Here is a 13,606-nt window from a genome sequence, read left to right as displayed (position 1 = left end):
TCGATTCATTTTAGGGTTTTTGACCAATTAATCAAAACCAAGTCATAAGAATCAATAATTCATGAATCAGACTTTTTCTTGATTCCCAAATCTAATTAAATGGGAAACAATCCACAGAGTATTCATTTTGGTACAGTAAGAGTACCTTTCTTGGTACATTTTGGTACCTTTCTTGACTGATTCATTAAGGTCAGAGATTCTGATGACCATGTATGCCTGTATGGAAGTGTGTATGGCTGTGTGGAGAGCTGAAAGTCCTCCTGTGATCTAAGCATGTGTTCATCAGCAGGCTGGAGATATGGGAGGGGTCTGTTGAGTTGGGTGGGTTACAGACACATGGGTATGTTTTCAGGCCTGATGAAGTGACATTCAAAAATACAGATGGACAGAGAGGCTCACATACGGGCAAACAGATGCAGAGACAAGAACACAGCAAACAGGCAAAGGAGTAAATGTGCAAGGAATGCACAAATGTCCTGCTGATGGTGCAAGCCATTCGGATTTCATTTTCAGAACCAGTGTTTTTCCTCCTTTAACTGAGTACTTCATAGCTGCAGGGATTTTGCGTAAAAACAATGCTTGTGCCTTGTACTGCATAGCATTAAAGTTTCACGAAATCCAAATCACTTGCAACTGGAATGTACTAACAAGGTATAAAAAGTAACCACCCCCACAAGACACGCTTTGGAATGGGCACGACACAACAGAGACAAAAGCCTGGAAGAGGCGGACAAGTGAGAAAGAGAGAGGTGTTGATGCTTAGCCAAAGAGAGAAGAGGACTGAAAGAGAGAGGAAGAGGGGAAGAAGGAGGGAAGGAGAAAATGGCAGACAGGAACCATGCGTGGTTCACCTTCGATCTGTCTAAACGCAGCGGCCTGCCCTGGGGGGCGAGAGCCAGAGCGTGTCCATTCTGGGCTGAATAAAGGGTGCTCATAGTATTCCTCATCAGAGTGGTACGGGTCATCCTCAGGCACAGACACTGAGATGGAGGGGGCGAGGAACTTGCACCTCTCGCGAGAATTTTGGAAGCAGCGGAGAGGACCTGCTTCCTCCTCATCCCCTACATCTACAAATAGACACAAGGAAAAGAACTGCAGGGAAATCTGGACAAAGAGACAGAGAAACAAAGAGACAGAGAAGAAAAGGAAGAGGAAAGAAACAGGAAGACAGAGAAGGAAGATTTAAAAGAAAGAGAAAAGGAAAAGAAAGAGAAAAACAGGAAAAGGAAATGGAAAAAAGAGGAAAAGGAAGAGGAAGAAGGAAGCTAGAAACGCTGTAGCAAGTAATGTAGGAAGTAGGGAACACAAGTGAAAGTAAAAGGTGAATCAGAATATGCTATAGGTGACTTGAGAAGGGAAGGGAAGAGGGAGAGAAAGAGAGAAAGTGTGAGAGATCATAGAAAAAAGAGCTAAAAAATGTCAGATGGTGAGAAATAAAACAAAAAAGGAAAATGTGTATGAAAAAAAATAAATACACACACAACACAGACACAGTGTCAAGAAACACAAAGTATGACAGTAGTGGTGCTATGCCATGACCAGATTTTTAACAGGAAGACATTGTAATTGTCTAAAGTACCATTATGAAGTGCTTGATTAGAGTCAACATAAAAAGGCCTTTACAAATCATTTAACTTGTGTAAAAAGATAAACAGGATAGTCAAGTGCACCATCAAGAGCATCTTGACATAAACCCAATCTACTGTTATTTGCTATAGCTGCGGCAAACTTTATTCCATTAATGTTACTGCACTGATATTACACTACTTTTGCTATACAATTGGCAAGATTTTAGAAAAAACTATTTTGAACCTAGTTTTAAGAAGATAGCAATTCTGATTGGTGCAACTAGTGGCACAAAAACGGTGTCACCTTTACGAAATGAAAGAGATTTGTCTTCATGTTGACAAAGTGTCTTCCTAAGGATTGTGTAAATATGTGATTGTTGTAGTTCCTCCTGAAGACTGTTAATGGTTGGATAAGTGCTAATAACATTGTTTAGTTTTGTATCTGTAAAGACTGATCTGAGCATGGCATTGACCAACCACAGGAAGTAGACAGACACAGTCAAAACAACAAACGAGCACAAGCCCACAACGTCAACAGCACCCACGAAACAATGTGCAAATCTAAAGACAGGGACGCACAGAGGAACTGAGAGAGGTTTGGAGCAATTCACAGATCTCTAAAGGGGCTTTAGAGAGAGAATGAGCAACCTGAATGCCACACGGTTTCAGCAACAGCCTGGCATCAGCAGAAACATTAGCAAGTTGGCTGTAGTTGAGACAGAGCAGCATACAGTTTAAGGTGTGAGGGCTAACATGCAGGGTGGTGTCAATACCCATGATTGCGTGGGGCATAAGGAGGGGTTGAGTTTGATTGATTAGGAGGATAAGAAGAAGGAGGGGTCTCTTTGGTGTTGGGCTTTTGATCAAGATAAGCTCCCGGAGTTAGGATGATGAAGATGAGGCCATGTCTAAGAGCTAGAGATGCTGGATGACGAGGAGGAAGAGGAGGCCGACTTGAATGATGTCAACGAAATAGGCAAAGTTCATCCTGCAAACACAACTCCATCAGTCTCTGGACCAGCCCCACAGATCGACTGGGCATGGGCGAAATCAGCCTGGAAGGGGCAGGATTAGCAGGCATCCCAGATAATACACCCTCATTTGAGCCAAGTTCAGAGGGTGACCAAAAAAAACTAGCGGTAATAAGGTTTTCAAGCTCTTTCAGTGTGTTTCTCACCTCACCTCTCTCCACACACACACTCACTCACAGAGTGAAGTATGACCCTACCTTGCTCCAAAGGCCCGAAATGCTCTGCTGCTGGGGATGGAGGAGGAGAGGGTGGCAGGTTTGCAGAGTCCTCCACTGCAGACAAACAACAGAAGTAGATGAATAGGTCAAGATAGTGTTAAAGAAATTTTCTTTGTGGACTGCAATTATGCAAACCAGACTCAAACTTGCATTGGCTACATGGACACCACTGTTAAATTTGTCAAAGCATATGTGCTAGCCCACAGCTCTGATGTGACATGTTTTCTAATGTTGTGGAAGCAAAATATCTTTAAATGTCCAAACAAGAAAAATGAAACCTGGTAGCAATGTGTTCACAAGGGAAAAAATTGGTTCATGGAGGGACAAATGTTGTATTTTAAAATGCAATAAACTCATAATATCATACATAGTGACACCACTCATGTTATACAGTATATATATATATATATATACAGGTGAAACTCGAAAAATTAGAATATCGTGCAAAAGTTCATTAATTTCAAAAATTCAACTTAAAAGGTGAAACTAATATATTATATAGACTCATTAGAAGCAAAGTAAGATATTTCAAGCCTTTATTTGATATAATTTTGATGATTATGGCTTACAGCTTATGAAAACCCCAAATTCAGAATCTCAGAAAATTAGAATATTGTGAAAAGGTTCAGTATTGTAGGCTCAAAGTGTCACACTCTAATCAGCTAAACACCTGCAAAGGGTTCCTGAGCCTTTAAATGGTCTCTCAGTCTGGTTCAGTTGAATTCACAATCATGGGGAAGACTGCTGACCTGACAGTTGTGCAGAAAACCATCATTGACACCCTCCACAAGGAGGGAAAGCCTCAAAAGGTAATTGCAAAAGAAGTTGGATGTTCTCAAAGTGCTGTATCAAAGCACATTAATAGAAAGTTAAGTGGAAGGGAAAAGTGTGGAAGAAAAACGTGCACAAGCAGCAGGGATGACCGTAGTCTGGAGAGGATTGTCAGGAAAAGGCCATTCAAATGTGTGGGGAGCTTCACAAGGAGTGGACTGAGGCTGGAGTTACTGCATCAAGAGCCACCACACACAGACGGGTCCTGGACATGGGCTTCAAATGTCAAACGCCTTACCTGGGCTAAAGAAAAAAGAACTGGTCTGTTGCTCAGTGGTCCAAAGTCCTCTTTTCTGATGAGAGCAAATTTTGCATCTCATTTGGAAACCAAGGTCCCAGTGTCTGGAGGAAGAATGGAGAGGCACACAATCCAAGATGCTTGAAGTCCAGTGTGACGTTTCCACAGTCTGTGTTGGTTTGGGGAGCCATGTCATCAGCTGGTGTTGGTCCACTGTGCTTTATTAAGTCCAGAGTCAACGCAGCCGTCTACCGGGACATTTTAGAGCACTTCATGCTTCCTTCAGCAGACAAGCTTTATGGAGATGCAGACTTCATTTTCCAGCAGGACTTGGCACCTGCCCACACTGCCAAAAGTACCAAAACCTGGTTCAATGACCATGGTATTACTGTGCTTGATTGGCCAGCAAACTCGCCTGACCTGAACCCCATAGAGAATCTATGGGGCATTGCCAAGAGAAAGATGAGAGACATGAGACCAAACAATGCAGAAGAGCTGAAGGCCGCTATTGAAGCATCTTGGTCTTCCATAACACCTCAGCAGTGCCACAGGCTGATAGCATCCATGCCACGCCGCATTGAGGCAGTAATTAATGCAAAAGGGGCCCAAACCAAGTACTGAGTACATATGCATGATTATACTTTTCAGAGGGCCGACATTTCTGTATTTAAAATCCTTTTTTTATTGATTTCATGTAATATTCTAATTTTCTGAGATTCTGAATTTGGGGTTTTCATAAGCTGTAAGCCATAATCATCAAAATTATATCAAATAAAGGCTTGAAATATCTTACTTTGCTTGTAATGAGTCTATATAATATATTAGTTTCACCTTTTAAGTTGAATTACTGAAATTAATGAACTTTTGCACGATATTCTAATTTTTCGAGTTTCACCTGTATATATATATATATATATATATATATATATATATATATATATATAGCAGAGTTATATATTTACTGTTATAATGGAAATATATATATATATATATCTTCATCTTCTTGTTTTTTTGCCGAACAATGAAGCCTCTGATCTCTTGGATTGCATTTCAAATGGAAAAGAAGTCTGATTGCATATTATTGTAAGTATATATTAGTATTAGATTAAAATTAAAAAGGGAGAAAAAATAAATAAATATATATATATATATATATATATAATTACATTCATTTTATGAAATGTGATAAGTTATTGATGGTCTGGATGGAATTCATCTTAGATCTGGATCTTTATCACAGTTCGCTAATTGGTCCTCTGGCCTATGCACTACTATATGTGTATATGAAACAAATTAACAACTTTGACTTTGAGAGCACTTTGTACTTTTGACTTAATGAGTTCAAACATAAATGTGGAAGGAAATTACATTACATCATGCTGCCAATAAATTAACAAGCAACAACTCTAGTTCAAACTGATTCTGTCTTCTTGTAAAATAAATTATGTGAAAGTGAATTATGATCAGTTGTCTAATAAAAGGTTACATACATTAACAACATTAAATGTCATGAATAATGCACAGTTTATATACAGTATTGATAATAGTCACTGTTTACAGTAATTAAACTCAAGTCACAAAGGCAACACACACTTTCTAATGAAACACAGAGTTTCTGTTTTCAAAACCAAGAAAGCTTAGAAGAAAACATGAAAACCATGAAAGATACATTTAAATTAATATCACAAAAGACATGAAGCACAACCACAGAAACCAGAAAGAAAACAAAGACCACCACGTTTTACCATGTTGCCAGCCAACCACAGAGTGAGATAGAGACAAAAAGAGAGAGAGAGCACTCAAGGCTCACCCTAAGTCTGACCATCTTTGCCCTATGTTGGCACAATCACAGCTAGCCAGGGGCAGGGTGGGTGCAGAACCCAAGCAGAGAGGAGCTGGAACAGGCCCGCTGTCAGGGCGAATGTGTCATTATAAAACAAATAAAGTGCCCTGGTGACTCTCTCCACAGCTTTGATAAGATCACACACACACACAAACAAACTAAGGAACGGACAGACAGAATGGCAATGCTGAACACATTCCATAGAGGTAGAACAGCAAAAACTAATTACAGATCTTTATATGAAAATGGTACAGTGCTCTGACTAATGGTCTATGCAAAACCCATAGTATTCTGCTCCAGAGAACTGCTTGTAAGTTATGAACGCAACACATAAACTAGTGACTACTGGTAAACAGATATGGTTTCTATTGCCAATACCAATATCTAGAGAGTAGGAGGTTGATGGCCAACATAACTGACATAAGATATATACTGTATATGGGTTTTTGACACATAAATAACAAAATTAATACAAATGTATAAGGGAAAGTGAATTTCTGTGGTAATGGAACTGTTCATCATTTTTAAATACATCACGCATTCAGCAGTCCATTTGAAATGGTCCCACAGTGTAACAAATGCTATTTTAAAAGCACAAATATTCCATGCTGTCTCAATTAATATGAGACTGTAAAAAGCTGCATGAATAATACAATTTTAAAAGAATTAACTAAATGTTATTCAGGATCATTTTAGAGGGAGTACAGCCTGTTAAACCACAGAATGTCTTTCATGTCAGCTACCCATTTTTATTGCATGGCAAAGAAGTTGTTATTTTAGATATAACTTTACATAGATAATGTAAGTGATTTAATCACACTTAACACATACAATGTATGAATCTTGCAGTTATACTTTTTAGATGATGTGTATTTTAGAGTTCATGGATTGGCCCCATTCACTTCCATCCTATGTTCCCTACTGTGACCATGATATTTCCTTTTTTTCCCTCAAGTAATTTATTTATGGTAATCAGCATATAGATACACATGCTGTCATTCGAGCTTAACTTGTATTGAACCTGGAATATTCTTTAGCAGACCTGAGCATGGCAAAACCTCCAGTATCCCAGGGTGCTCACCTGCCTTCCTACCTGAGGGCAGCCTGACGGCAGTATCCGGATGCTGCTCCTGCTCTCCCTTTAGTACTGCTACTGCTTCAGCCGTAACTTCCTGCACGATCCGTGCTGACACTTGCTCTGTGCAATACATACACAACATGCATCAACACACACAGGCAAATATTCACATATCCAGATAGGATGTCTCCATTTTTATTTATCATGCTTTAACCACTTTATACTCAATAAATCATTCCTCAAAAAAAGGGGCTGGACTACATTGAGATCTGAACCAATGAGAAAGAGATTGCATCGCAAAAAAGTTGTGCACGCACGGTAGCCCACACACACAATTAAGGTCTTTATTGGTGTTTAATATCAAATGTTAAATGGGTATGAAACAATATGAGAGACAACATCTCAGAGGCTTCGGCACCTACATGATGCTGTTGTAGCCTATGTTTTATATCTTATTTGGCTAAATAACCAAATGAACATACAGAATTTGTGTTACAAATGTACAGTGCAACATAGTTATTGTAAGTCTTCAAAATAAACAGCATATGGCCTTAATTCGGACACCAAATCTCCCAACCAGATCTGCAGTTTAGATCTTACATCAGCGAGGTGAGTAATTTTTCTGAACACCAAATAGGCTGCTTTGCCATGTAAATGTAACAGGTCATTTACTCATGAGTTCAGTTGTTTGTTGTGGAAGTTCAGAATGAGACACTTTAGCAGTTCAGCTTTTAGTCTGTATGGACTAGGAAGAAATGTATGAAAATTGTGAGTAAGAAAAAAGTTACAGTAAGATTTCTTTGTTCAACATACTGTCGCATCTCAAAACATCAACGAAAACTTAATTCCTCATGATATGAGCCCTTCAAAGAATAAGTCTCTAGAGCTGCTACTAGTAAATTATTAAACACAATTCTACAGCAAATAAAACTAATTTAAGGCTTCAATGCAGAGCTGGGGTGCTCACGTTTGAACTCGCATTTGAGTCCGAGTGACAAGTACAATTTTAATGACTTGGACTTAAATAGCATGTTGAAATAAAAATACTATACTATATCTTAAGTCTTTTTAGGCATAATGTATCTACACATGTAGCCTTTTGTAGTCTCTTGTTGTCCATGCAGTGTTGTCAGCTTGAATTGGAGTTTTTGCTAAAGCAGACAGCAACTCTAAACAGATAAACAGCACCTATTTATTATTGCTCAACTATTTTCAAAGCATTGACGAGCAGCTTAAAATACATTCTTTTACAGCATTTGTCCAACATTCACAACTTTCAACCATGCACAGTAAAATATTAGGATATTTTGGGCAGTGAAATGTTTTGTGTATAATTGAATTATAGACTATAAAAGAAATGTATTATTTGATGACAGAGTTTGTGGATGAAGATAAACGTCATGTCAATTTGATGATCATGATCAATTTTGTTGGTTAAGTTGTTTGTATTTTAAAGGTTTATTTTATTTATATTGTAAACCACTGGGTAACTTATGCACGTCTTTTTTAGCCTACATCTCGGACACTTTTGAAGGACAATTCTGTTAAATTTATGAATTGTCCTTAAATTATTATCATTCATGTTTTTGTGGTTAAAGAGGAAGAGAGCTCAATGAAATTTTCTTTGGTTGGTATTTAAAGATTTCAGACTGATTGCAGACCAATGCAGCTGCCACTCAAGCAAATATAAATGATTAATATTTTTAATCTTCTGCGGTAGCTGCTGCGAGACGCACACAGACACGTCAGGGATTTAGGTGCACGAGCAGCACGCAGAACTGCCCTGTATTGTGTGGTATCCCACAAATTAATTAGAAAATCATGTCCGTAATGACATAGTCCTAATATGATCAGTGGGCTTTTCCAGTGTTTTTGTATGTAGCATTTGCAGTCAAATTTTGAGACATAACATTTCATCGAGTACTAATTACTACTGTGTTGACTCATTTGTATTTACTGTATTTTCCCAAATCACTCGGCAGCTAGAGAAAAAAAGTTTCAGAAAAATGAATTATAAATAATAACTAAATTAAAATTTGAGACATAATAACCTTGGTTGTAATGACTAAAGCAGCTTTCACTTTCTTTCGTCTATGTTTGAGTGGAGGAGAAAAGCAACAAATACATGAAATGTCAACAGGACAGTTTTGTCTTCATACACCTAAAGCATATGCATTCATTCAGAAACTACTTTGATGACTGTTCAGCAGGAAACTAATCATACAATGTATATATGAAATGTAACAGAGGTGTTTATGTTACATTTATATTGACAAACTGTTTTTCTTAGTTGTGAAGCTTAAAATATTGAAATTTGTATTCAGATTCATGAACAGATTCATTCGGACTCGGCCCAAAAGGGGCTGTCTCAGCCTGTTATGGACTCGGTCTTGTGTCCGACACAGCCCCTTTTGGACATAACTCAGACTAAATTGTTTAAAGAATCTGACTTGACTCGGACTTGACCAAGGTGGACTCGAACCCAACACTGCTTCAGTGGAATTCAGTTTCTTCAGTGGGTATTGATTTAAACTCAGTGAATATTACACAAAACACAAGATAAGAGAAAAAGCTCAAAATGGCAAGAAAATTGGCAGCACTTTGAGAGAGTAAATTGTCATGGTAACAGCAGATTGGGGAGGTATGAGCAGTTACTGCAACAGATTAACCAGCAGGCTATATCCAGCCCACGGATTGGCTGGCAACACTCGTCCAGGGATAGATTTCAATTTAAAACAGCTCTATTAAAAGTATCCCTCAGCTCTTTAAGACACACACACCATGCACAAAACATCAGAAGTTTAGAGCTTTAATTTTGATGCTATCAATCGTACAATATTAAATGCGAGATAGATCTGGTTAGCGTTGTAATGGTCACCCATAGCGGGTGGTTGAAAAAGATTGTGACGACAAGCTGGATGAAATATCCCTTTAAGAGTTTAACAAGCAAGAAAAAGGCAAGACCTTTCAATTTAATCCTAGTACACATCAATGATCAGCTAACATGTGCTCAACATGAGACAGACACATTAGAACCAGGAGATAAACAGCCCCAGCGACTCCGAAGAAATGCAAAGTGATTAGGGCCATTTGGTACTCCCACTCTCTCTCTCTCTCTCTCTCTCTCCCCAGTGGAAACTAACCCCAGAGATTTTATAACACTAAAATCATGATGAATGGAGATTTGATCAAACTTAAAAGATGTTAATATATAAAATGTTTACGTCTATACTTTTGGATCTTTGTCTATTTTAACATTGATGGACAGGCACCATTCACTTCCATTGTAATTGTATTACTGTTACAGCAATTTTTGCTTTTTTAACTAAACAAGAGACAAGTCGACATTATTTTCTGTGGTAAATGTAAGCACAGCGTAGTTCTAGCGGGAAGACTAGCAGCTGTACATCATCGCACCATTAGCTGAGTAATTCCTAGCCAATAAAATGTAAGCCATTGCTTTATATATCTGCTCACATTCTATCACATTACTGTTTCAGTGTGCTAACACGGCAACCTCCACCACAACACAACCACCAGTTGAATCCCGTACTGCATGGGGGTAGGCTCCTCGCCCCTGCCTCCTATCTCCGGCAGGATATGACGGTTCCGAGTACCACTTCTTCGGACTGCCAGACAGGGCCTACGCCAAAGAGAGACATTACTTTTCTATTTTATATTCAACAAGTAAAATGTCATCTTAAATTTCACTTAAGTCTGCGAGTCTTCCTGATAGAATTCATGTTCACACAGCTTGTTTTCCATACAACAAAAGTTCAGTTACCATAGCTTTCAAGCGCCAAAAAGACAAAAAAAAAAAAGAAACACAATCAAAAGGTTTGGTATTTACCGGAAGTTACAGTTGGACTCTCTTTAAGGTGCTGTCAATATGCACTGTTCTGGTTTGGAACAAGCTGCATAAAGACACTTCAGAAGTTCATTATTTTAGTTCCAAGAAAGAAAGAAGGTGTTGGTAGGTTTGGAACAACAGTAAGTAAGTGATGAGTAAATAATAACAGAATTTTTATATAGGGGAAAATATCATTTTTAAGAGTTCATCTTCAGGAGAGGCAACTACTGATCTGGAAAATTACATAATTTAGAACTTTAGAAATAAGCAGATCTGCACAGCCAACTACTGAATGAATCAACAGGGAGGCAGGGAACATGCCCAGAGAGAACTGATTAAATATATATATATATTGCTCAATATTTGAAAAAAAAAAAAAAAAAAAAGCATTACAGTAAATATAGTATATGACCAGCCCTCTGTTTTCAAGTAGATATATGATTGCTCTCTCTATCCTTAACCGCCAACTTCATAGTTTTGCCATTTCTGTAATGTGGTGTCAATCCAGATTCCATTTCAAGGCAAACCTGGCCAGTCCATCACTGTCTTTGTGTCTGACAACTGAGTCTGTATGTCTACCACAACAACTACACCCAGCCCCCTCTGCTGGTCCACACCCATCTACTTGAGATGTGCTTTGACTGCTGACCAAATGGGACTGCAACCAGCACACAAAAGCTTGCATCACTGAGATATCAGCACAAATATGAAGTACAGTAAATACTCCAAATATAGCACAAAAATAATGGTGAAGAATACTGCATCATACATTATGCATTATTCCCATGGAGAGACATTTTCCACCTTAAGCAGGTGGTAGAAAATCAAAGTCAGAGTTACATTTGACAGATGCTTATCCAATTAAGTGATTTACAGTGCAGTTAAGCAATACAGCTGTACAAAGGCAAAATGCAGTAACTACATATTTTGTCAAAATATACTGTTGTTGTTTTTTCTCAGAAAAACATATTGCATAAAGTTTCAGTATCTTCAAAATCCACACTTACAGCAAGTACTTTTGAAGCCATTTACTGTGTTTTTACTTTGTAGGCCATAAAACATTTTGTTAGATTGTGTTGTCCCTGAGAATCAAACCCCTGACTAAGGTGTTGCCAGCATTAGTTGAACTACAGGAATGGAAATCTATTTGCATGCGTTGGTACATCAGTACACTTCTAGCACAAGTGCACATTGATGCTACAACATAAACACAATCTGTATTACCTGACTAATCCAAATATGCTAACAACATCCTATCTTTGTAATGAGATGCCACTTAAACCTAGAGAGGACTATCCAACCCATTAAAAAAATAAAATAAAATCATAGCTCTTACCAAAAAGTGTAGTGTCTGTGGTCTGGTTGTCTAGAGGCAACTGCTTGTCTGTGCACTATTAGTCGTGTGCGCCTGCCAAACAAGCCGGGAGAAAGGAGGGGGGAAGGTTGGTCCCTCCAAGCCAGGACTCCCCCGCCAAAGAGCTGTTGCCACAGCAACACACAGCCTTGGCCCAATCTAAATGGTCTCCCAGCATACCGTGCTTTTGCTGCCCTTGCTATGTGAGTGACACACAGCCATATGCACCTGTGCTGCCATCATATGGTTTCTCTAGACTCGTCATGAATGTCTATAGATGACACATTTTTGACTATGCCTTTGTCCAAAGTAGATGATGCAGTCAAGGTTTAAAGGGACAGTTCACTCACAAATGAAAATTCTGTCATCATTTGCTCACCCTCATGTTGTTCTAAACCTGTAGGGTACAAGAAGGCTAAAGGCTCCTTTGATTTTATATTCTCACAAAACACTAAATAGCATCAAAAACCACCACAGCACTTTTCTAAACCTCTGTTACTATGCACTGCTTGAGGTGTCAAAAGGTTGATTTTAAGGCAATTTGATAAAAAATGTAAATGTTGTAAATGTATGTAGCTCATGAAAATCCATGTAATCAACATTTCTTTTGAGATGAAATACTTATTTATTATTTGCAGTTTTGTGTAAGGTCATTAATTAAAACATTTTCAATAGCTGTCACATAAGTAAAAGAATGGTATTTGGGGTGAAAAAAAAAACCTGTTGCAGGGGCTAAAGGCCCCTATTAAACACATTGTTTTTTGTTTTGTTTTTTAATGGGGCAAATAGATTTGTTATGTAAAATGTTCAAAGTGGGCTCACACTGACTCATCCAATCATTATGGTGATTAATTTGTTTATAGAATACTTGAGATGTAATAAAATGTCAAATGTGTTTGAAATTAACAGAAAATTGTAAAACCTTTTCTGAAAAAGTATTATTATTGAATTTTTTATCCCCCTTTTTCCCCAATTTGGAATACCCAATTTCCAATGTGCTCTAAGCCCTCATGGTGGTGTAGTGACTCGCCTCAGTCCGGGTGGTGGAGGATAACTCTCAGTTTCCTCCGCATCGGAGACCATCAATCCGCACATCTTATCACGTGGCTTGTTGAGCACGTCACCACGGAGACCTAGTGCGTGTGGAGACTCATGCTATTCTAATCGGCATCCACGCACAACTCATCACGCACCCCACTGAGAGCGAGAACCATACATTTTAGTGACTACAAGGAGGTTTCCCCAACGTGACTCTACCCACCCTAGCAACAGGGTGAATTGGTTGCTTAGGAAGCCTGAATGGAGTCACTCAGCACGCCCTGGATTAGAACTTGTTACTCCAGGTTTGGTAGTAAGCATTATTACATGCTGAGCTACCCAAAATTGTGCATTATAACTACTGCCCCGGTATCTACACAATATCACTTTAACCCCCCTGGGGGCCTTTTACCCCAAGTGTGGGGTAAAAGTCTCCCTCACCACCTTTTTTTAAAAACTGCATTTTAATCAAAACAACTTTTGGTTATTATGTCTTTTCACACAAATTATGTTGCTCCATCAATTTTCAATCTTATTACATTTGTGACCAGAAAAAA

The 13,606-nt window shown here is 38.5% G+C and overlaps 1 protein-coding gene across 14 annotated transcripts in view; it reads right to left on the bottom strand.

The window, feature by feature from the left end:
* The window catches only part of LOC127658531 (microtubule-associated protein 2-like), a 148,782-nt gene that overhangs the window by 36,346 nt on the left and 98,830 nt on the right, over positions 1-13,606 (bottom strand). For 6 of the 14 annotated variants that reach the window (XM_052147849.1, XM_052147854.1, XM_052147856.1 and 3 more), the window contains 3 exons: positions 6,811-6,927; positions 2,797-2,871; positions 852-1,067 (listed from right to left, as the gene is read on the bottom strand). In XM_052147849.1, the coding sequence (XP_052003809.1) occupies positions 852-1,067; positions 2,797-2,871; positions 6,811-6,927 (408 nt within the window). Of the gene's footprint in view, positions 1-851; positions 1,068-2,796; positions 2,872-6,810; positions 6,928-11,993; positions 12,059-13,606 lie in introns of those variants that run through there. The other 8 variants (XM_052147857.1, XM_052147860.1, XM_052147858.1 and 5 more) reach the window with 6 other exon arrangements.

Source organism: Xyrauchen texanus, chromosome 18 (genome assembly GCF_025860055.1).
Source record: "Xyrauchen texanus isolate HMW12.3.18 chromosome 18, RBS_HiC_50CHRs, whole genome shotgun sequence".
NCBI lineage: Eukaryota > Metazoa > Chordata > Actinopteri > Cypriniformes > Catostomidae > Xyrauchen > Xyrauchen texanus.
This window is presented reverse-complemented; position numbering and strand designations above follow the sequence as displayed.